This window comes from Amblyomma maculatum, chromosome 11 (assembly GCF_055883805.1).
Source record: "Amblyomma maculatum isolate TAMU_Amacu chromosome 11, ASM5588380v1, whole genome shotgun sequence".
Taxonomy (NCBI): domain Eukaryota; kingdom Metazoa; phylum Arthropoda; class Arachnida; order Ixodida; family Ixodidae; genus Amblyomma; species Amblyomma maculatum.
The window spans coordinates 21339277-21365295 of record NC_139354.1 but is presented as its reverse complement, the minus strand read 5'-3'; the positions used below and the strand labels follow the sequence as shown (position 1 = coordinate 21365295).

Sequence of the window (26019 nt, the reverse complement as noted above, 5' to 3'; positions counted from 1 at the left end):
GCGAGCCATTGGCGATAGATCGAAGCAAGTAAGTAGCATTGGTGGAAACTATGCAGCTGTGCGTTCAAGCACACTGTAATGTTTTCAACGTAGCAGTTTACTTCATGGACTCTTCGATACATATACGCATGCAAATATACATTTGTCCTCGCATTATCATCATCAGCAGCAGCCTGATTATACCCACTGCAGGGCGAAGGCCTCTCCCATATTTCTCCACTTAACCCGGTTCTGTGCTAGCTGCATCCACTTGACCCCTGCGAACCTCTTAATCTCATCTGCCCACCTAACTTTCTGCCGCCCCCTGCTACGCTTTCCTTCCCTTGGAATCCAGTTTGTTACCCTCAGCGACCATCGGTTATCCTCTCTTCGCACTACATGTCCTGCAAATGTCCATTTCTTCTTAATTTCCACTAGAATATGTCGGTAACTTGAGTTATTTCTCTGACCCACTCTGCACGCTTTCTATCTCTTAATGTTACCCCTACCATTTTTCGTTCCATAGCCCTCTGGGTAGCCCTCGCATTATAGAGCTTCTATTTCCATTACGTAATTCAATTAAAACGTATTTACGCGGAAGTGTGGACATTACTATTACGTCCGCGACATAACGTTTAGTGCTTCACCTGAAACCTTCGCGAAGTAAATTATCAAGACAGTACCGCAATAAACGCAACCACTGTTCACCTCTTCACAGCAGTTTTTGTTTAACAGCTGCTGCAAGGCGGCGGGAGAGTGGCGCCGAAAGCTCTTCTGGCAAATAGAAATGCTTCTTGCGTGGAACAAACTGCCTTTTGGAATACTCACACTAGAAAGCGTGTCCGGATAAGTGCTGGGAGGGGTGCTGTCAGAAATTACTTCACATCTTGCAAAGTTCGGCTCACCAGCACGCAAGAGAGAGAATAAACTTTATATATACAAAGTAATTACGCGGGTGGTTCACGCAGGTCCAGGAAACCATTAGCGAATAAGGCCCTCCAGGCATGACCCACGATCTACTGTATAATATACAGTAGGTCGTGCCTGACCGATCAGCTGGCGCTAGAGGAGAGCTCTGTGTGAACCAGCTTCGCCTCCCACTGCACATGGCTAAGTTTCTGTAAACCGTATGCTGCTGGGATTTCGGTGATCAACAAGGCCGGTCCCTGGGTAGAGGCTGTTCAGTGCCTCCTTGAGTTATCCAGGAGGCACTGGGCTGTTCCACTATATATCTAAGAACGTTGTTTCCACTGCACCAGTACAGCAAAACGAGCTTTTCAGCTTTGGCGCGCCAGATTTGAGAAAAAAGAAGGAGAGGAAAAATAGGAAAAAAACAAAACGCCACAAAATTTGGCTGCTGGGGTTTAAAAGTTGTAAAATGGTAATTAGTTTGGTTCACGTTTCCTCCATGGTTACACCTCTCGTTTTGTTCTGTAATCATTTTTATTTTCCCGCGCTGCGCTTCGTGCCAGTAACGTCAGGTGTCGGTCTGTCAGGCCACTGCTAAAGCCCCTCTATCTCTGGAAAGTAGCGAAATCCGCCTTTTGCGCGAGTTTTCTGCGCATGCGCGAAGTCGTAGCGGCGACCGATGGAAACACATTGAGCGGCGTCGACGGCGTTTCTCGGCGCCGCCAGTGCACGGGGGCTGGCGGCACCGGGCGGCACGGTGGCCGTCACAGGCTTGGCAAAGCGATGCGAACCACGTCTGCCGCGTACGGTTGCCACTCTCTAAGCGCGCCGAGATGCAAGACGCGGTTTTTCAGGTTTCCTTCGCCGAGCCGCGGCCAACAGGGCCACCAAGCGTCAATATGCGAATGGCCGACCTTAGCTACCTACTGCGTACTCTCGACTGTGCGAAAAACACTTCGTTACAGGTATGTATGCATCTAAAGGAAATGTGCATAATGAAAAGTATCTACCGGAGTTTGCACCAAGCCTGTAACCCACCAGTGATAGCCGCAATGAGCATTTGTTCGGCGCGTCTGATGGCGATGTATTTTGTCGTTTGTTTTCTTTATGTGCGAAGGGGCCGGGTAGCGCAGATATCACAGGTGGCTGTGTGCGCAAGACCGTAATATTTAGCATGTTTTATCGCGACTGCCGCCTGACTAAAAAAAAAAAATTGGGCGTTTGTTGTGATGCACCGCCGTTCGCGAGCCGAGTGGTTGAGCTGGTCATGAGGCTCGCGAACGGCAGTGCATTAAAACGCCGTATTTTTTTCTTGTTAGCCAGTCACGATAAAACATGCTAAATATTACGGCCTAGCGCACAGAGCCGCCTATGATATATAAGCTACCTAGCCATTTCGCACATAAAGAAAAGAAAGGACAAAATACATCGCCTTCAGGCCCCGGCGCAACTAAAGCAATCACGCACCGAAAAAATCCTCATTGCAGCTATCCCTGGTGCGCTACAGCCTGGGTGAAAACTCCAGTAGGTACTCTTCATCATGCATATTTCGTTTAGATGCATATACATACCTGTAGTATCTGTGTTTTTGCCGCTCGGAGCATATGACGCACTTGACACTCTTGCACAACGCACAGTATTTTTTTTTAAAATTAAAGGCTCGCCTTCGTGCACGCCAAAGCATCCGGATTTTGTTCCTTTGGTGTACGCAATCAGATGCACTTCGTTAGGGAGCTTGATAATCGTCGTCTTCGTCCAACCGTTTGCAACGGCAAGGAAACCGCCCGGCACAATAAATGAGTCTCCTGGAGTGTTCATGCTCGTTCACTTGCAGAGTGGATCGCTCTGGACGTAGAACAGGGTTGGTTCCTGACCGAGATGCCCATCCGATATGTAGGAGATTCACATGTGTCACCAAGTTGTTGATTCCGCAGAAATCGCGGCGGAGGCAGAAATGAACGTTGGAGATCCTTTCACAACAGAATGACCATTCTCTGCGCACCGAGAACCTTTTCACCACTGACTCCTGAGGCCAGAAACCGGCTACAGCTCTGAATCATCCATTGCCAGAAAAATGCAGCGCGTTTCCTGCAGGTGTGTATTCCGGCCGGGACAATGCCCTTTTCACGGGGTGTGTATATGTGCCTCTCTGCCGATCTTCGTGGATGAAATCCTATAGCTGCACGGTTGTAGATGACGCGAGGAGGAAGCGACGCCCATTGCACCATGCCGGCGCCGCGGTGACCGCATTGTGCTCGGTAACTCAAGACACCCCGCGCATACGCGCCGCTCAAAGTCACAGGAGACGATTCCCCCTAGCTCTGCAGCATCAACAAACCCCTGGCTGCTTTGCCCTTTGAGATCCCCCCTCTCTCTCTCTCTCTCTCTCTCTCTCTCTCTCTCTCTCTCTCTCTCTTTCTGCCCCCACTATCTCCTGTCTGCCGAAAACCTGCACGCTGAGAGCGTCTCATTCTGTCACGTCGAACACGGCCCGCGCTACACGCTCTTACAATACGAAGATAGTATATGAGTACGTGCGTTATGAGTGGATTGTGAAAATGCTCTACCTTCCCCCATACTGCGTGAACATGATATGCTGCAATCACTGTCACTACTTTCCGTTCCGAGGCCAAAAAAGGGGAGAAGCTTTCGCTTTCTACCAGCGTTGACGTGGCCATTTCGTATGGTGTGCTTTCGCGTCGTCTGCTACACTGCCGCTCAATGTGTTTCCCGCCCGCTCCCGCATGATGGCGCCACATCCTCGTGCAAAAGGCGGATTGTAAGATCTTTGCCGCCGTTTCCCTCTCCCGGCGCTTTCCTCCTCGCTCGTCTACTCTCCCCTCTCCAAAGAGAGAGTGAGGGCGGGTTTTCTGGTTTGTCGTTGGCTGCCGGGTCCCCTGACCTGACAAATACGTCAGCATACGTCATCAGCGCGCGCAAAACCTTGTTTTGCTTGTTTTTTATTTTGTCGCTACCGCCATTAAACTGCCTCATTGTACCGTTCCTGTGGGTTGCGCGCATGCAGTTTCGTGCACGCGATGCCGTGCTGCTGCGTGTTTCAGTGTTCGAGTAGAATAGAAACAGAACATAGAATAGTAGAACAGAACGACTGCCGCGCTTCGCTGATTACCAACACGGCACCGGAAAGGTTAATTGAGTTGAAGAACTTTTCAGTCTCACATGTCACTGACGAACCCATCGCCAGCCGTAATCGAAACTGTAAAAATTGCTGAGAAATTTTTCCGCAGTAACAGAGAGGGTCTCCTAAAAAATTCAATCAGCACTGCACAACTGCAGGCCCGGATAAAAGGTAGCATTTCATTGGTATCTTGCTTCCCAGCCTGCCACGATGCTGTAAAAGAGATTGTAAGTGTTTTCGTGAAAGTACGGATCCAGATTTTTGTCCGAGATGAAGCCTCCAAAATATCTCCAGTGACTAGTAGTAAATGCGGTAGCAAAAGCGTAGGCAAGCGGGTCGCTGCAGATCAGATTCGGTGACAGTATGCATTCGTAATTTCATGTTTTATTAATTTGAAAAATTTGTGAAAGTTGTGGTTTGAAAATCTGCATACAATTAATATTTTGCCTGTCGCCTGAATGAATCTGTAAATTGTTCAAAATTTCTGGTAACTGCTTGCATTTTTTAAAGATATTCTCGTGCATATCTGAAGCTTATAATCATCGAAATTAAAATTGGATTGTAGCGTGTGTGAAAAATGTTTCTACGAAAATTATTTGCTCGCACTTCGTTTTCATATCTTTTCATTTCGTTAAGCTTTCTCAGCATCTTCCAATTGTCTAAAAGTGTTTTTCTGTGCATTTATTTTTATTTGAAAATGTGTGTTTTCTAATTATGTGCCTGCGCCAGTCTTAGGACCCTTGTAAAGCGACCAGTGCTGTGTCAGTAAAATCAAAGATGCTACTTGGTTCCAATGTGCAACAGTGTTTATCGCTACATTTGTTCTGTATTTGGAACTGTGTATTTTGTATACGCCACATCTTACGACCTTTAAAGCAAGCCAGTATTGTGCCAATAAAATAAGACCCTATTTCGCCTGAGTCACTTTGCTGATCAATTGATTTTACGAAGAAATAAAAGCCACTTTTTTCGCCTACACTGCCTCTGATTAGCAGCTGTAGGAACACTGCTTCATCGTTTTCTTACAGATGTTATTTGAAAATGAAAGCATACAACAATCGACGGTTTTGCTTATAGGTAGCCAGAAGCGATCGATGTTAGAATTCGCCGGTTTGCCGCTCACGCGCAAAGATGCAGAAGATTTCTGAAGGGGCCATTGGCTCTCATTCGCGGTCATCTATCTGTCACCCAACACAGATGACACCATAATTGCCTGCTCAGTTTATTTCCCGTTCTTGATGCTTCAGAGTACCCGAGCGCGATGCTGAGTGCAAACATTTCTTGCCGTTTTGAGCGTCTTTTCTCCTTCCTTCTTTGTTATTGCGAACAATATGTGCCGCTAAAACCAAGCATAACATTTTCAAATCGATTAGTAGTTACCTGTGCAAAGCAGATTTAAAAGAACGCTTTAAAAGGCAGCACAAAAAGCCCCCGCCATTCACTATCATTGACCCTTCCGCTGCTTCCGCGGCGCCCCTCGAGCGCAGGCAGGTTCATGGATGGATGGATGGATGGATAAAGCTGAACCCTTTGAATCGGGCGGCGGCGCCACAGGCCGCCTAGCCGTGAATAGTAATATATAGTGTGGACCTATTCTTGCCTTCCTTTCAGCCACCAATCAGCTAACCTTCGTTTGGTTATTTCTACCCTTTTAAAGTCTATTTTCCCTTCATTATCCTTAAACCCCAATGCTTTGGCTAAATCTGGCCCATTGCCTTGAACTATAGGGCGGAGCCCTTTACAGGAAATTATTAAGTGTTCAGGCGTTTCCTCATCCTCCCCACACACCCTGCACAGCGTGTCTATCTCTTGGTACTTGACTCGGTACGTCTTAGTCCGCAATACTCCTGTCCTAGCCTCGAACAACAATGGGCTGCCCTTAGAATTATCGTAAATGTTTTCCTTGGCTATTTCCTGCTTGAACGTTCGGTACATTTCTAATGCTGATTTAGTCTCCATCCCTGTTTTCCACAGACCCCTCTCTGTTTCCTTAACCTTTTTCTTAATTGATAATTCCTGGCTGGTCCCCCTACTGCTGTCCAAATATTTGCTTGCCAATTTTCTTGTCCGCCTTCTCCATCTTGTGTCAACATTCCTCATGTAGAGGTAGCTGAAGACTTTCCTAGCCCACCGCTTTTCTCCCATTTTTCTCAATCGTTGCTCAAACGCTATCTTGCTGCCAGCTTCCCTGCTCTCAAAAGAAGACCATCCCAGGTCACCCTGCACACCTTGGTTTGGCGTATTCCCATGAGCTCCCAAAGCAAGCCTACCCACCCCGCGCTGTTTAATTTCCAACCGTGCTCGGACCTCTGATCTCATACACAGGACTGCGTTGGCAAAAGTCAGACTAGGAACCATCACCCCTTTCCAAATCCCTCGCACCACTTCATACCTATTGTAATTCCAAAGCGCCCTGTTTTTCATGACGGCTGCGTTTCTACTTCCCTTAGCTGCCACATATTTTTCATGCTCCGTTAGGTATTCAGCTCCAGTATTTATCCACACCCCAAGATACTTGTACTTATCCACTACTTCCAGCATGTCCTCCTGTATCCTATGTTCGCCGGTCTCATTATCATTAAAAATCATGACTGCCGATTTTTCCTTGCTAAACTGCAGACCTAACTTATCTCCCTCTGTACCGCAGATATCCATCAACTCCTGCAAATGTATACCCTGTTGTCAGCCATCAGTACTATATCATCTGCATACATTAGTCCTGGTAATGACTGTGGGATAAATTCTCCTTGCTTGAATAAAGAAAGGTTGAAGCCGAGTCCACTCCCCTCTAGTTTAGCCTCTAATCCTTGCAGGTACAGCATGAACAACAAAGGTGACAGGGGACATCCTTGTCTAAGCCCCTTCTTTACCTCTACAGGCTTCGACACCTTTTTTTCCCATTTTATTAGCACTTGGTTATCCTTATAAATATCTTTTAAAAGATTAGTTACTCCGCTTTCCACACCTAACACATCCAGAATACTCCATAAGGCTTCTTGAAGTACACTGTCATAGGCTCCTTTGATATCTAGAAAAGCTAGCCATAGGGGTCTGTGTTCCTTTTCTGCTACCTCGATACACTGTGTCAATGAGAACAGATTGTCCTCTAACCTCCTTTGTTTCCGGAAGCCATTCTGCAGCTCTCCCAGCACCCCCTTGCTCTCTACCCATGCCTGCAGTCTGTCCTTTATAATCTGCATCACCACCCTGTAGACCACTGATGTTACTGTTATGGGACGGTAGTTGCCTATGTCAGCTTTGTCCCCCTTTCCCTTATATATCATGCTCATTCTACTTAGTCTCCATTCATCAGGAACTTTGCTATCCATTAACATTTTGCTCACCACCTCTCTTAACGTTTCCTTAGACTTTGGGCCCAACATCTTTAATAACCTAACAGGAATACCATCTGGGCCTGCTGATGTGCTACTTGGTACTCTCTTCTCAGCCCTTTCCCACTCTCTTTGTCCAATTGGAACAATTGCACTAACCGGTCTATCGTCCTCTGCTAAGGCACCTACTACATTTCTTTGTTCTTTAAACTTTTCTGACATCGTTAGTCGTATATGCTCTATTGCCTTTTCCCCTTCTAGCCGAATACCTTGATCTGTAACAATAGACCTCTGCTCTAGGCTAGTCTTATTACTCAGGGAATTCAAGTGTTGCCAGAATTTCTTAGCTGCATTTTTATCCCTTTTGTTTACTTCTGACAGCCACTGGGAACCTTGTCTTCTAATTTTCTCATTGATTAAGTAGGATGCCTCCCTTCTACATTTTATGTCGTGCGCAGCGCTCCCGGCGGTGGGAGAGTGTAATCAGAGGAGAATTGAGGAGGAAAGCAGCCGAAGGGAGGAGGGTTTCGCTTATTTTCCAGATAGAGGGGCTTTAGCCACGGGTGATGCTACATTCACACCAAATCGGTCTAGGGGCGGGGCCTCTGCTTTTCACGTGACCAAAAACGTCATGGCGTCGGCAAAAAAAAACACACACACAAAAAAAAAAAGCTTTGCTCCGGCGCGGCGGCTGCGTGGAAAGCGTCGCCCGCCTGCTTCAACTTTTGAGCCATGACGGCCGCTTGTGTACCCTGCACTCGTTGTGGCAAGCCAGCAGCGGGAACCTAAAATTCCTTATGCTAGCATAAGCAGTCTTTCCAGCTATTTATTCACTTTTTTTTTTGCAAATCTTCGCCTAAAGAGCGCACGAATCTCGTTGAGTTTCACACTATAATATAACTGCGGCAACAGGAATGTGAGTGATGATTAAACAAACTTACTATGTGCACTCGATGTGAGCTTAGAGATATTGTTCTTGAACGATACCTTTAATTGTGATCATTCGAACCGTGCATTTGCGGAGCTACGTCGATCATCAAAATTATAGGCTTATCGATCTATACACATATTACGCAACTTAATTATATGCTGCTAATAAAATGGCACATCCATTTTACTCTCGGGATCTTAATTTATTTCATTTTATACATATGTATATACGGTCCTATACCTAATACCCCTTGTCCGTTCTTATGCTGTGCTCATCATATTTTCTTCTAGCTGCAGCTCAGGTGTTTCATGCAGTCTTCAATACCATATCCTGGGGCGAGAAAAATGTTTTGCTTCCACTTAATTAACAATAATAATTAAACCGGTAAGAAAAAGAAATAAAGAAAATAAGCTAATTATAACAGTAATGTTTCCATGTCTCTCACAGCAGCATTCATCAAAGCTGCATTTTTATTATGCCTGCTCTCATTCGATCATACCGTTGTAATTTTAAAAAATTCAATTTTTTTAACTGGACAAAAATCTTTAACAGCTAGTTAAGCTCTTGGGGCTATTCTAGACCTAACTGGCTCTAGCTGGAACCAGCTGACTATTTTTCCATAAACTATACCCTAAATGGTGAAGATTTCTGCTTGATATAGTTAAAAAAAAAAAATCTCAGAACTGAAAGCATAACCCCATGCCCTTCATAAATTTAGCAGAACATACAGTACCTGTAGCTTTCACACCATGCATCAACTTTTATATGCAAGTAAAAGCAATCGATACATTCATTTTCTCGAAGACGGCATGATATGCAGGGAAGACTTCGAAGTGATTGAAAATTCAATTAAGTTTATTTATTATGCACATTATTTACATTGGAATGAACGCAATTTCATTACAAAGAAGAACAAAAAAACGAAGCCATGTGCAGGAATTAAAAGACAAACAGAGATGCACTATGCATGCAATAAAAAATACATGAGAAACATGCTTTTATTTCCAGATATATAGTCTGCACTGTCTGTACAAACCAGCTAAAAAAAGGATAATCTGCACACGGCATACAGTGGGTGTGACTCAGATGTATGCATAGCAATAATGGCATAACATGGTAAACACTCTTTTTTTTTTTTTTTTGAATTATTATGAGTGCTTTTCAATGCACACCATTGCCATCAGGTTGACCGTACCCACGGCAGGGCAAAGGCCTCTGCCATATACATCAGCTAATTAACCGTGTCTTGAGCCAGCTGCACCCGCCTAGTCCTCACAAACTTCCTGATCTCATTCACCCACCTTTCTGCCTCCCTCTGTGACGTTTGCCTGCTCTTGAAATGCAGTCAATTACCCTATAGCAACCATCGGCTAGCTTGCCTGAATATTAAATGCCCTGCCATGTCCATTTCTTCTTGGTTTCAACTAGAATATTAATAACTCACGTTTATTCCTGACCACTCTCTCTGCTCACTTACTGTCTCTTAGTGTTAAATGTATCGTTTTCTGTCTGCATTGTCTAAAAGTTATGTTGAAACCATTTTATTAGCCTTCTCATTGCTGCCCAATAGGCAGTACCAAAAAGATACAGCTGTCAGATATACTATTTACTTTTTGAGATATACTACTGGGCAGCTGCCATTCATGATCTGAGAGCTAGTACCTGCCAAATGTACTCCCAGTCAATTTTATTCTTCTAGTTATTTGACTGCCATCGAAGAGACAGGCGGTTGCTATACCTGTATTTATGACATATTTCCTAACCACTTCGAGGTCCTTGCTACCTATCGTAAACTCCTATTTGCTATCCTAGCCTGTTAAGTGTTACTTTCGTTTTCTCCATATAAAATTTTAGTCCTATTGCTCTTCCTTACCTGTCTAAATTCGTCCCCTGAGTTACTTTGCACCATTATCAATGAATCGCAGGTTACTGAGGCATCGTCCTATATCCGTCATTAAAAATTAAAAAAAAAAATACCTGCTGAATTATTTGGTGTATGCGTCTCGTCCTCCCCTTTTGTCCGTGTGTAGATTGCGCTGTTCCCCCTTGCAATGAACCAACTAGCCCGCAACGTCTTGTTGAAGTTTATTTGGTGAAATGAGAAATAGGGCAAAACTTTGCCTTTCTAAGCCAATGATTGTAATGGTGTCATTTGTCGTGCAGGTGCCTTCGTTTAGGGAGAGGCTTCAGAGATTAACATTCCTTTACTGGTGAACTTTGTAAATGCAAGCCAGAACTCTCTGGCACAGAACTGGCTAGCCTTCTGAAAGCATAGTAAAAAAATAATTCATTTCGGAGTTAACTTCTTCGTCATGACAATGATAAAGAATTGAACTGCACTTTTCCTAACCTTCCACAATTTTTCTATGCATTTCTGAAGGCCCTGTAGGAACTGCTGGCTCAGACACTGCAACCTCAGAGGTTTCTGTTTATTCTTTCTTAACTGTTTATGGTCATGGAATGTTGACGCGGTCGATGCCCTCGCATCAAGCTCTGTTCGTTGTACTAACGGGGACGAAACTTTTCAGGGCGCGTCATGGAATCGAAGACGAATGTATATAACTGGTGTCAAACACATAAAAGTTGGACCCGCAAATATGTCACAACATATATGCGGCACTTTACAGGAAACAAAATATTTTCTAGTGTCCTGCAAATTTTTGCCGCCGATGAATATATGCATAACACCGCTTTTACAACATATATATTGTAACAAAATTCAATTAACATCATTAAGCTGCCGTCAACACCATTTTTAATATTTTCTCCGCGCGCGCTTCAACAAAGAAATACCGAGTACTTCCGAACTACCGCGAAATACCGAGTGTATATGCACGCACGCACGCACGCACGCACGCACGCACACACACACACACACACACACACACACACACACACACACACACACACACACACACACACACACACACACACACACACACACACACACACACACACACACACACACACACACACACACACACACACACACACACACACACACACACACACACACACACACACACACACACACACACATATATATATATATATATATATATATATATATATATATATAGGGCCCCTGATATCATTCTTGAATCTATATATATGCATGTGCATGCAGATTTGTATATGTAGTTAGTTACAGGCGGTTACAGTTGAAAGGCTAAATTCCTAACGCTAGTTGAATGGAAAAAAAAGAAAAGAAAATCAGCTAGGTATAACCATCATCAATTTCAGTGTGTTGCACATACCGCGTTGTCACTCTTCCAGTATTCTTCGCCGAGGATGCAGATTTTTACAACTTCTTTCTCTACCCGGAAAGGCACGTCCATAAGGATTTTTCGGTCATATGATGAATTATGGAGAACATGTAAACAGGCACTCATTTATCAGGACTCCCGCGCGCGCATACAAACAAACACACACGCGCGCACACACTCTCTCTCTCTCTCTCTTTCGCGCGCACGCAAATAAATTTTGCGCAATCCTTGCTACAAACGAAAACCGAAATTATTGCTCTTAGTTACTGTATAATGTTCACATTACAGCATTGCACAGTTCTCCTTATAATGCTGCCGTGCTGCAGCTAAATGGCACAAGAAAAATCGAGTGATGCTTGCATGCGTATACACATACATATATTACTGGCTACAAGCGCCGACACTGTGAAAGGAACTTACCTTTGGGTGACGCATCGAACTCTCATGAAATCCGCACAGCTACTTCACGTTGTCAGCCGAGATCTCTCCAACTTTTTACAATCTTCTTCGCATTTCAAGTATCAATCTCAGTAGCCTCCTTCCTCATGTATGTTGCTGAGGTAGCGTCGCAAAATGAGCTTGTGACGTTCAGGAGCGTCACTCATGATCGCTAGGAAACAGTGGAATGGATAGAGATCTAGAAGCGCGCGCGCGGATCGACGGCCGAAAAGAACACGGGGACGCGCTTTTTTATTGTATGTATTTTTTGCCAATGTCATGACGTCATTGAACACGTGAAAAGCGGAGGCCCCGCCCCTAGACCGATTTGGTGTGAATGTAGCATCACCCAGACCGGGTTGGTGTGAATGTAGCATCACCCGTGATCAGGCATGCGTTGGGAGCGAGAGTACCCTACGTAGAAAAAGTATAGGAGGCGCTGGTAGTGTAGCGCGCGCGAAGGCGCGAACAATGAATTGAGGCGGCCATTCGTGATTCCTTCACGGTTGTGGTGATTCGGTAATGCAGCGATGCCTCCTGCATCTGCCCAGTACACGCTCGTCGGCTTCTGCCCGGAACTCGACTGGAAGCCTCTGAGTTTCGTTAAGGCGATTCCACCGTACAGAGTGTGCAGCGCGTGCGGACTGGTGCGCAAAAGGACCGCGTTGCTGCCTTGCATGCATGCGTTGTGCGCGCCTTGCTACGAACAGTGCGCCCAGGACGGAATGCACGTTTGTCCGCTCGACGGCTACGAATGGCGCGACGAAGACGACATCGACTGGAAGGATCTTCCGTCAGATCAGCTACTGAAGAGAGAGGTTAGTCGCTAGAGTGGACACTGATGTCGTTGAGCGTGAGCGGCGCGAACCGATCGAAGCTTCGGAAGCCTTAAAAATCACGGCATGCCTTTGGCAGGCTTTCAGTGCGAGAGCGTTAGAAAGTTAGAAACCCCATGTCCGTCGAAATTGTCCGGGGACATCGGCATCAACGATTCATAGCTTCGCAGCACCGCAAAATCACAAGGGTGGTAATTGACAGTTGACAGAGAACAGGGCCCTAGCACTCGTTGCCGTTAAAGCATCGCAGCCTCAAAAAACACACGAGCACGAAGGGCACAGCGGTTGGGCTCTGACAGGTCGGAGCTGCAGTGCGAGCCTATGCACATTCCTGTTTCACTCGTGGAATTCGCGGGACGTGTGACCGGTCGGCGAGTTGAGTGTCATCACTAGGCCAGATGGCGCGACCGATCTGGACGGAGGTTTTACCACGGCACGGCCGCTCAATGGAGGCGCAAGTGCGCCTCTATTGAGCGGCCGTGGTTTTACAGTGCTGGGGCTAAGGTAGCTGGGCTGGGCCTTATCTCCAAGAGCTGGGAAAGAGGGCTCCAATTCAAAAGCAAATTCCCCACCACCCTGGAGGCCCCCATTTTCTGAACTGAGTAAGTAAGATTTTTTAGTGGTTTGCTATCAAACTCTCCATTTAGTGCTGAAGGAAAAGAAGCGGGACGTTATCCAAATCCTTCATCAATTGAAATTCATTATAGCCCCCCCCCCCCCCCCCCCCCCCCCCCCCCCACCCCCCCCCCCCCCCCCGTTTGCAGGACAAAAGCTGGGGCATCTGGAGAGAGCGCTCCTTTCGGCATCGCTGAGTGCGGAGCTAGAAATATTTAATTATTAGGACACCGGCAGTGGTTCGGGGGCATTATATAGAAGGAATATGAGGCATGAATTCCGAAAGTGCGGGGACAGGGATTCCATCATGTACTAACTTTTGTTGTTACTTCCAATAGTGTGGCTTTCTTCTGTAACTGGTGAATGGTTAAATAATCCACCTCGTCTCGACTGAGTATATGGATTAAGTTGTTTTCCTCCTCTAATAAGGCATTAGTGCTATACTGATAGGGGTTTAAAGTTATGCAAATTAGTTCCAAAGATGCGTTTTGGAGGATGTGATCCCATTTCTTCTGGCCTTCGCACGACAGTTCCGGCTTGGCGGCCTTTAAGTTAATGGAGAGGCCCTTAGGTATAACAGAGGCATTCATATAATAGCATAGGGCTGAGGCATGCAGTTCCTAGCAGATGCATTTATCAGATATTTTTCTAGCTAAAAGAAAGTTGAGAAACACGAGGACTGTTACTGGAGTTGGTAATCACTGAGAGTCGACCCTGGCTGCAGTGGGGAGCGCTTTGGGTGGACTTGTTACGAAGAGGGTTGCAATGGGTAGTGGGTTCCGGTTGTATCAGTGTTTGAAAAGTTGGCCCCCGGTGCCTTCAAGGGAGGAAAGACCTTTTCAGTCAGGGCGGGTGGTGTGGATGAAATTGTATCGATACGCCGTCCTGTTTTTGGTGGCTGGGAAGACGAGCGCAGTGGACTCTTTGTCCCAAAAGTGAACCATGGCATTGCACTTTCTATGGAGGTTTGCACATTTAAAGCAGTCATCTTTGTCCACTTATGGCTCTTCGTATTTGCCTCGTCGATTAACACGGAAAAGCAAACAGATGCCATATTTATGGACTTTCGCAAAGCTTTTGACAAGGTATCACATAACAAACTAATGCATAAACGAAGCTATTATTTAAAAAACGACCAGATACTTACATGGATAAGGGCATACCTCTCGAACAGGTGTCAATTTGTCACTCTAAACAACACTTCATCTAACAGCACCAAGGTTGTGTCTGGCATCCCCCATGGATCTGTATTGGGTCCACTTTTATTTATATTATTAGTGACACTGTGCAGGTCTTTCAGTCAATGTGAAGCTGTACGCAGATGATTGTATTTTGTACAAAGATGTGTCCTCAGTTGATGACCAAGTGTGTCTAAATAATGATTTCGCGAAAGTGATTGCGTGGTGCAATGAATGGCAGATGTGCGTTGATTTTGAAAAAACAGTTTTTATGAACATTACACATAAGAAAAGGCCTCTTCACTTTGTGTACGGTACTAGAAACATGTCATTATTTATGAATATTTGGGCCTATGGATTACTAACAACCTTTCCTGGACGAAACACATAAATACTGTTGTAGCAAATTCAATGCACAAACTCTTTTTTTTTTTTTAGGCGTTCATTGAAGTCTGCCCCCTGCAGTGTTCGTCTATTAGCATACAATTTCCTCATCTGGCCGCTCTTAGAATATGTCGTAATTATCTGGGACCCTTTCACATTAACCAACATTCATAAACTAGAGCAAATACAGCACAAGGTAGTTAGGTTTTTGTTTAACTCATACGGCCATGCATCTGTCAGTGAGCTTGTGAAACGCAGCGGATTACCCCCAGTTAGTGAGCACAATCGTGTCTGTCGATTAAAGTTTTTGTTTCAGCTCATAAAACGTCACTATAATATTAATACTTCTAATTATTTTGTTTACTCCTCAGGTTATAACACGAGACAAAGGCACCATCTGACAATAACTCCCTTGAATGCGCGAAATAACTGCTTAAAATATTCTTTTTTTCCTAGGACAATTACTCAGTGGAACGAACTTAACAGCGAGACTGTTACGCAGAATAGTGTAGTAATACTTGAAAAGTGCCTGCAAATGTTATCAATTTTATGAATTTGATGTTGTGTTTATATGCTTGCATTTCATTTTTTTCCCACCCTGCTATGATCTGTACTGGATCGCAGTATCTATAAATAAAAAATTAAAAAAAAGCTCATCCGAATATCATGAGCACAATCATGCATGCATGTATGCATAATACGTGCATAAGCACGTGAGCGCTGCCTATTGCCATCCTCTTCTGTGGTTTACTGTTACTCACATGCGCATGGAGAGAATGAAATGACCACATACAGGAAGAGCAAAAGCTGCATGCATACGAAAGTGGCAATATAGCACTATAATTTAGGTCTGCATTATGGTGTCAAGATTAGAAGTGAGTGGATCGGTGGAGTGAAAGTAATGGTATCATTGCACTTCGTGCAGCACGGTTGTTTGCTTTTAATTTTGCAGTTAAAGGAAATGTTAAATATCCTCTCTGCGCTTAGCTAAGGTCTGACATGAAATCACAGGGCAAATTGCCTTGCTAAAAAAAAAAATGTCAACTGCATCCTCTGCGACCTTCTTTTTCTTTCTTTCAGGTCAAATGCTGGAATGCAGAAAGTGGTTGCCAGCATGTGACAGCTGCTTCCATGATCACCCAGCACTTCCACTCTGAATGTCTACATCACTCCACCTGCTGCCCCAAGTGCTCGACCAGCGTACCTTGTCAGGAAGTTTGTGCCCACCTCAGATCGGGCATGTGCAGCTCGATGACAAGTCCTGCATTGGAAGTCCAAGACAATGCCGCATCCAAGCATGACACTGCATTTCCTACTTCGTTCAGAGAAGCCTTTGAAAAGAAGGTGGAGGAATTTGAGGACTATCTGGAAAGAATAACTATTGATATTATCACACACGGTGACAGGCTGAATGAAATCTTGCACGACATGAACACATTCAAAGAAACTATTGGGCAAGAACTAGCAAATGGAGTACAAAATCGGGAGAGCCTTAAAGAAACTTTGCGTCAACTCACAGCATCAAACGCTGAAATCATACTAGGCTTAACAGGTAGCGATGCAGTAAGCCTCATGATCACAGGAATAAGTAGTTTTGAAAAAGTACTGAAAGATGAGCTAGCTACTGCAACAACACAAACTGCCAGCAAGCTTTCGCGGATTTCCACTAGCCTTGAAGCCATATCTCAAAGCAGAGAAAATGGTCAGATGGCAGGATGTGTTACTGGTGTGCTCCAACTTGTTAGGTTGCAAAGAACATGGTGTGAGTTTTTTGTGACAGGTGTCAAGTCCCTTCAGGAAAAAACACTGATGGAAGACTTCTGTTGGGTTTTCAGCAAGGAGGTGTACCTGCGTGGGTACTCTTTGAGACCTGGGGTAGGTTTTAAGAAAGACGATGGCCTTGTGACATTGCGTGTTTGCTTACAGCTGCTCAAAGGTGACATGGATGAAGTTGTTCAATGGCCGTTTGAGCACAAAATCAGACTGAGTATCGCACATCCTGAAAAAAGCACCATTCGTAAAGGTCAGGTTGCATCATCTCGTTCTACAAAGTATTACCAAAAGCCAGAAAATTCAAGCAATCGTAGTGTTTATTTCAAGAAAAAGCTATTCTACCTAGAACACCTCATTCGAGATGGCTTTGTTGTTGACGACAAGCTTCGTGTTAGTTGGCAGCTTGTGCTGTAAGTTTTACCTGCATCGGTGCAAGGAACAATGCACAGGGAATGTGTGTAGCTGAAAGAGGCTGTTCTGCTGTCTTGATAATACTGGAAGAAATAAAGAAATCTTGGCCACCATAAGCCTTTGCTTTCTTCTCAAGTTTGCAATACAAATAGCAAATACCAATGTGTGCTTCTGGCATCGTCCTTGCTTTGCCCTTTCTTGTCAGTGCCTTTAATATGACAGAATTAAAAGCCTCTTTCTGCAGAAAAACAGCATTGGCATTGTGAAAGAAAAACATTAAGCTGCAGTTTAACTTAGCTAAGCACGGATATACATGCAGTGGCATAATATAGCACTCAAGTAGCTTTGCTGTGCCATGTCTTGCTATGCTTAGCTGCTTTTCTTTGATTACATTTATTGCACCACTGTTATCATCACATTCACCAATTATAGCAACAGAGCAGTGACAAAGTTACACCTCGTTTAGCTTACTTTCGCTTGATGTAGCTTTGTTTCTGAACTTCTGTCATCTTTAGCAAAGTATTTAATGGGTGATTTAGACTTTTGTTTGGATGATAAAGGCCTAATTAAGATGCTCAGTGCAACATTGTCAGAGGAGATGATGCAATTCAAAGCACAGTATGAAAGTCTGGCAACTTAGCACGTCAAGGTACTGAACCTAAGAAACTGGCTATCATGATGTCCAGTGAAACTTTTTTTTTTTTCTCTCTCTCTTTAGTGGTTGCTTGAAGGATGCTTCAAAAGCATCGTGGCCAAATCTCAGAATGTGGGAAGTAATGCTTCTGCATTTAAAGTGGCAAGCATGCCTTTGAGATTTGACATAGCTGGGTAGTGATTAGATGGTGGGCTGTGTGACACAAGATCACATTGCCGATTCGGTAGCAGCAGCCTATTCTGGTTGCTGCTCTGAAGCCAGACATGCTAGCGCTAGGTCACACAGGCAGTTTATAAAGCATGTTTAAGGAACTACGAAATACTATTGACTAAACATGGAAATGTGCATAAACACTCAGTATTCCATCGGTCACTTCCGTAAGGTGAAAACTTTTCAGCTAGCTTCACAAACACCATAGTTATTGATCAGAAATTATGCTGATCCTATACCCCTGTCAACTCTGGGCACACCAGCAATAAGAAAAAATAAATGTCACCCCATTTCAACTGAATCACTTTGCAGCTTCCAGTGAGGGGGTGCACACAAAGATACCGGTTGACGTCAACGAGAACTGGGCGGCTACGAATGCGTGGTAAGGTGTCTTTGCAACTGATTGTGAGTGGTCATTTAAGACACTTTAAAGGTTTTAAATTAACGGGCTCCATACAGAGCTTTTAAATTTCACTCAAATACTCGCAAAGGCCATTTTTTTTATCGCTTTGCAGTGTTAGTGCAAATATTGTTTCAGGGTCTCTTTAAAGCAGGGATTTATATCTGTGTCAGGTAATCTTTAACACAAAGTAATAGTTTGCAATAATATGTTAATGACAATGTGTCAAGTAATAGAGTCGGAAATTGAGGGCTAGTGCTTCAGCGATTTGCACATTGTGCACGAAGGCAGACTACAACGGGAGCTGCAGACTGAAGCACATCTGGTGATTTGTGTCTTTTAATGCATCAACTCCATAATGTTTCAAGTACACTTTTGTAGGCTTCACAAGCTTGTTATTAGCAAATAGGCGCGATGGTGAAGTACCTGCTTGTTTTCTACAGCACAAGCATTAAAAAACTTCCGTAGGTCTTTTTAGTCGGACAAATTTTCTAACAGCTCATCTACAATGCAGTGTTTGCTTTGTTTGCTGCACTGCCAGTGATTCAAATTGCTGGGAGAATGTGCTATGTTATGTGCATAGAACATTTTTTGCTATTAATTCCCTCCATTCATTTGTGGCTCGTTTGACATATACTTGTGAGCAGATATGTTCTGTGCTTTTCTAGCTTACAAAAATTTTATTTGTATATTCGAATAGCAAGTAGAAGATGCGCTATACCTCAGCCATTGTTTCAACTATGGCGGCCGCTGCAACATGCTCATAACAGGCCACCAACCTGATGCCCTTTTCGCGGTCACTTAATCAAATTAGATCGGATCGCATTTTTTGTACGTAATACCACTGAGGGCCCACTGTGCGGTAAAAACCCGTGTTCTGCTAAATTTGATGGCAAAACATCAACATTGCTAGTTTCAAGTAGTTTTGGAGCAGGAGATAGTAGGGGTAGCAGTTTGGAGCAGAATGAAGCAAATTAAGCCTCAAGCATCTCTCCAAATGGCCTGGCATAATCTAGATGCAGATGTTCCCAGCATTCACTTGGCTCTGGTCACAACATTCAATATCGATCAAGCTTTTCAATTCTGTCCATTCCAGGCCACCAAAGGTTTCCCTGGTGCACACTTTAGTAGGTTCAGGACATGCTTGTTGAGCAGATTGTGCACAATTCGGTTTTCCCAGTACAGGAGGTTCCTGAACATGCTCAGCTCATCACGTAAAATTGTTCTAAATAATGGCTGTAAAGCATTGTTTGCGGTGCTTTGCGGCCATCCATCTCTGATCCACTGTAGTGATTGTCTTAGAGTTTGATCACTACTAGTGTACTCCTGCAGAACACTGTATTAGGTAAGTTGGAAGTAGTTCATATTGGACTGGCACAAAAGAGACAAGACTGAGGAAATAGAATATGACGACACGGGCACCGTGTCGTCTTCTCTTTCTCTGTCCTTTGTCTCTTCTGCACTAGTTCAATATGTGTACTCCGGCAGTTGGTCCATTTAAACTGTTACCTTTTCCAAGCTTGAAATCACATTGACAAGCACCGGTGGTTCTGGTGAACCTATGTGCCAGTAAAAACCTGCTCTTGGCACCAGTGTTTCTACCGAGATGGCCTGGCCAAAACCCAATAGCATACCGTAGGAGGCTTCATGTGTGAGTACCCAATGCTGGATGCGTGCAGCATTAATGGCCAGGATCGCCTTGTCTTCGTGAAGGTTGCCGACCAATAGCTTGTGACCATTAGTTAGGACAAAGCTACGACACAGCAACTGAGTCGTCTCTGAAGCATGTGACCCCAAACATAATGGCTAGTACCTCCTCTTCTAGATGTGGGTAGTTTAACTCTGCAGATGAGAGAGCTTGTGACGTGAATACTAGTGGGAATTCTACTTTTCTCAATGTGAAAGCACTGCGCCGTCTCCACACTGAAATATTGCATGCAAGCACCAGTTCCTTAAATGGGGCATTATGTGCTAACACTTTTGCCTCCATGATGATTTCCTTGTGTTTGACGAAGGCATTTTACCCTTCATCTGTCCATTTCTGGCAGCTCTTCTTGCGAAGCAATGCATACAAGGACACTAGTAGCATTAGACAGGTACGATATAAACTTTCTTTAGTATGAAGGGAGCCAAGGATCTGAGCTAGAGCACTGCATGGGCCCAGATTTTCCGGCCCAGGCCAGGCCCACCGTTTGAAGACTGAGCACAGCCTGGGGCCACGGCTCCAAGCCTGGGATTGGCCTGGACCCACGCTCATATCGACCAGGCCCAGGCCTGCGCTTCCATGACTAGGTCCTTCCCTGGCCCGGCAAAATCTGTACAGACGTTACAAAAATGCGCTGCTTAACCACTATGCAAGAATAAATTAAGGTGAGATAAAAGCCTTACAGAACACTCTTTTCAGCAAAGAAGGGCACAGTTAGTGTACTTGCAGAAGCAAAAGTTTGGTCAAGAAATTTATGGGAAGACATTTTATTTAAAGTTATCGTGCACAATGTACATTTCAAAGCTTTGGATTACAGGCATGTTAAATATAGCTCCTTGTTTAAAAATTAGCTATTGGGCCATGTTCTTTGCTTAAACATAGATTCCTAAAGCAAGTATGCTCTTATTTATTCAATGCCGTTTCTCGTAGAATAGAGAATTTTTTGAATTGGGGGGGTAGAAGGCAGACAATCAAAGGTTATCTTTGAACACACTGCTACCTACCGAGCAATCGACGAAATGTCCTCCAGCGGCTCTATGAGGCTTCAAATGTCCAGTTCTTAGTTTCTTAGTGTAACACAAAACGAAGAAGATATATGCAACGCGCCTTCTACTAGATCCGACAGTCCGTGCGCATCTAGCAAATGAGCCGCGTGTCTTGTGTTACAGCAGTCCACATAAGACCTTCCCCATAGCAAAGCGCACTGCTGGGTTTCACGCTTTTTCTTTTCAACGTTTTTGGCTTGTGTCGCTGAACGGCACCAGGCGTGTGCATCCGAAGTTCCTTGGACAAACCACTGAAAGTGCCACTGATTAAACTCTGTCTACAATGAGTTTTCTTTTATTCAGCATCAACAAAAGTACCAGGAGTGGTTTATTCATAAACCAGTGTACCAGATTTAGCAGCGGGATTCCTTCATTTCCGAACGAAGCCATACACAGCGAGCCCCAGCCCAGCCTCAGTCCACCGCTTCAAGCCTGGTCCTAGGCCAGGCCCGCAACGTATAATCTTGAGTCCGCAAACAGCAATTTTCAGGTCCGGCCCAGCTGTGTCGGGCTCCGGTTATCAGGACAGCCCGAGCTTGCACAGTGCTCTAATCTCAGCTAGCTGACTTTCTGGGTTTCAGAGCTTCCATGATAGCTTGTGTTTTTTCTCGATGGGTAAAGATTAACTGCACTCATCTGATGGTCAAGGTAAACTAGAGATTGTTTAAAGAACTTGTACCTACGCTTCAGTTTTTACCCTGACCTTCTTATCCTCTGCAGAGCTTTTTGCAGGTTCTGTACGGGGTTCACATGTCTTTCCTGTCACCAAAACATTGCCTAATAGGTAGACGTGCCCGGGATGTTGTGATGGGCTTCCTCAGTTCTTCTCGGAAAAAGGCAAGAGCACCTGATACACCAAATGCAAACAGTTGACACTGATACGTGCTGATGACTAGTTGCTTTATCCCTAAGTGTCTAGCTGTAAGCATCATATAAATCAAACTTGGAAATACTTGACTCTGCCTTGCAAGAATGCAAATATATCTTACACTTTCAGCAAAGGGTGCTGCATTACCATGACGGGATTCATGCCAAGCTTGTAATCACCACAAATCCAGACACACTTGCCATCCGCTTTCAGTAAAAGTACAATGGTTGATGTCCAGTCGGAATGGTCTATCAGCATGGCAATGTTTTCTCATTCCAGACAATGCATAGTTCCTCGTAAACATTTTCTTGAAATGCTTATTGTACTAAGCGAGGTCTGTAATGTGTGTATCTGGTTGCAAGTTAACATGCACCAGTGATACTTTGAATGCTTCACACCCCCAGTCTACTAAACGATCTCCTCCAAACTTGTCAAGCATCTCTTGTACCTTGCATTTAGTGGCACCTTCTTTTAGCCGTGTCACGTATATTTCTTGGTGTGGAAGCAGATCAATGCAATCTGTCAATCCCTACCACTAAGCTTACTTACTACTCTCGCAGGCTGCCACAAGCAATATATGCTGACTTGCCTTCTTGCCCACATATACATCAATCACCAGCGTTCCCTGAGCTCACTTGAGTTGTGCACTGCTTCTTCCTCTTGCATTTTTCTTTTTCCACACCAGTTTGTCAGCACTAACCAAACAGCATTTCACTAGATGACCTACTTGGTCATAACTGTAATACTTTGTGCGTGTATCATTACAATCTGGAGATCTCTGATTGCGGGATACACAGCATACACGCACCCTTTCCTTGGCTTCTCATGTGTCCCAGTCTTAGCTCTGCACCTATGCTTTGATTCTATCCCTTTTTGGCCATTAGGACCTTGCAGGAGCCTTTTCGTGTACTTGGTGTAATTTCCAAGCGTTCTACAATTCTCAACATCAGTGCGCCCGAGCGGTCATTTCACAGCTCACTTGCGTTCGGTTCCGCCACCTCTGCCGTTCTTGCAATCTTGACAGCGCCTACAAAGAGGTTTTCCTTGATTAACAACTTGTGTTGCACCACTGTGTAGGAATGCCACACAAAAGCCAGTCTTTTAGCATCAACCTCACTGGTGTACTGAAATTGCTGAGTTTTGCCTATAACAAACACAGAGATACTTGCCCTCTCGAGCACTGCTCAAGTGTGGAAGCAAAAGCATTCGGCTGTCTCCACAGGAGCGGGCCTGGAGTGGATGTTGATCGTTGACATGAGTTCTTTTCTCTTCTGGCGTCGCAGGCACTACCAAACTGCGAAACATTGCATACATTATGATGTTAACCACTGACAACTTTTTTTTTGTCTCTGCTGCCGCTTGCATTAAAGATGGCATCTCGATGTTCTATGTAAGGCAACCACGGCCCATTGTTGTCATGCTTTTGAGCTTAGACAAATGTTATTATGTCTGCACGGGAAAAAATGAGCCTCACTTCACTAGGTGGATAAGTTCACTTGCATTTCCTGCGTGCATCAGGTTCTGAGGTACATATGAGTATTTGCATCCTATGCTCTTTCCAAGTTCTGCTTCGCTAACAAAATAGCCTCATGCTAGTAACCATTGGTTGCTTTGACAGGGCAGCTTACTGCGCACACCATGGTTCCAGGAGAGTATTTCATCTTCTTTGTGCCTGCACAACTCAGTGCATGACCCTTGCTACTCTGACGGGTGGCTCTATCTATGGGCACGCACAACACATGCCTAACACATGCACAACACATGGTGGTTTCATCTCTTTACACACCATGCATACACATACACAGCACTTCTACTTCTTTAATAAGGGTTATTGTTTGTGCAAATTCTTCCATATTGTTCGAGTTGAATGTCTCACGAATGCCATTGCTGGTGCAGACATGTGCCTTTCGATTTGGTTATCTTGGCGACGAACTTCCCTTTGAGAGGTTTAAGCCATTGCAATGAAAGTTCCGTTTGTTTCTTCAATCTTGTCCAGCTACCACCTAGGCTCTCTACTGAAATTGCAAGCTATGTCTCCCTTCTTGTGCCTTGGTCATTTTTTTTCTCCGGCATACTACTCTGTCAGCATCGCATGACCGAAGCGATGGCCTTGTAAAAGAGCATCCATGTCACGTTCGGAAGGTACTAGATTCGATGCCCGGTGCCGCCAGATACTCACCAGTTTATACTAATTGGTGCAAGATTTCCCCTGGCATGGTGCTCAGCTCCTTTGGGGTGAAATGATGAGGAAAAAGGGGTCAGGGACCAAACCTTTGCGCCAATGGGCCAGTGATTCATCCTGCCATCGAAAAAACATAAGTGCGTCTCGTGTGGCAGAAGCCCATTATGTGGCCCCCTTTTTTTGAAAAGTATGTCAGCAGTAAACCAGCCATGCTGCCACAGAGTTTTTGTGCTCGAGATGGGCACAAAAAGCTGAAGCAGACAAATCCAAAGCCCTTGGAACGCCCATTTCCATCAGTCATGACTTTGGCACTCGTGATGTTGCCAAAGGGAGCAAACTCCTTGCGGAGGCGCTCATCATCAAGGGCATCGTCAAGATTCTTGACGTACAGGTTAACACCCTGGTAACGGTTCAGGCGCTCCTGCTTTAGCTGTTCAAAGTGACGCTTCAGCTCAGACTGGCGCTCTGCCTTCTTCTGGGCACGGCCCACGTACAGCACACGGCCCCCCACTTCCTTTCCATTGAGCTCATCCACGGCTCGCTCAGCACACTCAGGGTCCTCAAACGAGACAAAACCAAAGCCCCGGTTTTTGCCGTTCTCGTCTGTCATCACCTTGGCACTCGTGATCTTGCCAAACTTCTCAAAGATGGCAGTCAGCTTCTCATCGTCGAGCTCATCACCGAAGTTCTTGATATACACATTGGTGAAGCAGCGGGCCTTGTCACCAAGCATCTTCTCGCGCTCCTTGCGCGGGATGAACTTGCCCACGTACACCTTCTTGTTGTTGAGCAGCATGCCGTTGACTTTACTGATGGCCTTGTTGGCAGCTTCTTCAGTCTCGAAGTGAACAAAACCATAGCCCTTTGAAGAAGCTTCCTCATCTGTGGCTACTCGGCAAGACAGGATGTTCCCGAAGGCAGAGAACGTGTCATACATTGCCTTGTTGTCGATGGTCTTATCGAGGTTCTTGATGAAAACGTTACCAACGCCAGACTTCCGCAACGATGGGTCACGCTGAGACCACATGATGCGGATTGGCTTGCTTTTGATGGGGTCAAAGTTCATCGTGTCCAATGCACGTTCCGCATCGGCAGGCTGTTGGAAGTTGACATATGCGTAGCCAAGAGACCGCCGTGTGATCATGTCCCTGCAAACCCTGATGGACAGCACGGGTCCCGCCGTGGAGAATTTCTCAAACAGCATCGCCTCCGTCACATCGGGATGCAGGTCACCAACGTAGAGCGAAGCCATGGGGTAGTTGGGGCCGCTGGGGTTCATCTTGGCAAGTTAGTTGACTTCGGTGGTGAGCACGTCGCAATTCGAGGGAAACCGCCTAACCCTAACTCTGTCGCGCCAGTTACTTTTTCGACTGAACTTGTAAGCAAGCTCAGGTTTTTTGCCAAAGTTTTGCAATTTTTTTTTAGTTTTTCTGTTTTATAGATTTTTTTGGTATTTTTTAGTACTTACGCGTCGCGTACACAGAATTTACCTATTTCCCCCACGCGCTTATTGAGAATTGCTCACAACCATGGAGATAAGGGATTTAGGCGATTGGTTTTGCTGGGTATCCTTCATTTGTTTCAAACAGCTATAAAGCCACCCTTCTGGAATTGAATTATTATTATGCAGTTCGCATTCAGAAAAGGTGTAGACTTTCCTTTGCATGGTTGGTATACATTCCTAAGCTTAGGTGCTTTTGCTGATTTTTCCGGTTCATTAATTTCATGCATGCGGCTTTAGGCATCCAATCAAAGAAAGCAT

General features: G+C 44.9%; 2 protein-coding genes across 2 annotated transcripts; one reads left to right on the top strand and one right to left on the bottom strand.

The window, feature by feature from the left end:
- The first annotated feature begins 12441 nt into the window (after positions 1 to 12441).
- On the top strand, positions 12442 to 17372 carry LOC146173061 (uncharacterized). Its single transcript, XM_084583269.1, has 2 exons — positions 12442 to 12812; positions 16088 to 17372. Exons 1-2 carry the CDS (start codon positions 12525 to 12527, stop codon positions 17192 to 17194), a joined length of 1395 nt encoding a protein of 464 aa, XP_084439395.1. The 5' UTR covers positions 12442 to 12524; the 3' UTR covers positions 17195 to 17372.
- A 6997-nt stretch (positions 17373 to 24369) lies between these two features.
- Positions 24370 to 25757, bottom strand: LOC146173060 (polyadenylate-binding protein 1-like). The gene has a single exon (XM_084585111.1). The coding sequence runs from the start codon at positions 25534 to 25536 to the stop codon at positions 24370 to 24372; it is 1167 nt and encodes a 388-aa protein (XP_084441237.1). The 5' UTR covers positions 25537 to 25757.
- Positions 25758 to 26019: the final 262 nt, after the last annotated feature.

Excerpts from the sequence above, each read along its gene's own strand:
- LOC146173061 (XM_084583269.1), top strand. The coding sequence starts at position 12,525 with ATGCCTCCTGCATCTGCCCAGTACACGCTCGTCGGCTTCTGCCCGGAA. Across the intron at positions 12,813-16,087 it reads ATCAGCTACTGAAGAGAGAG|GTCAAATGCTGGAATGCAGA; the intron begins GTTAGTCGCTAG and ends TCTTTCTTTCAG.
- LOC146173060 (XM_084585111.1), bottom strand. The coding sequence starts at position 25,536 with ATGAACCCCAGCGGCCCCAACTACCCCATGGCTTCGCTCTACGTTGGT.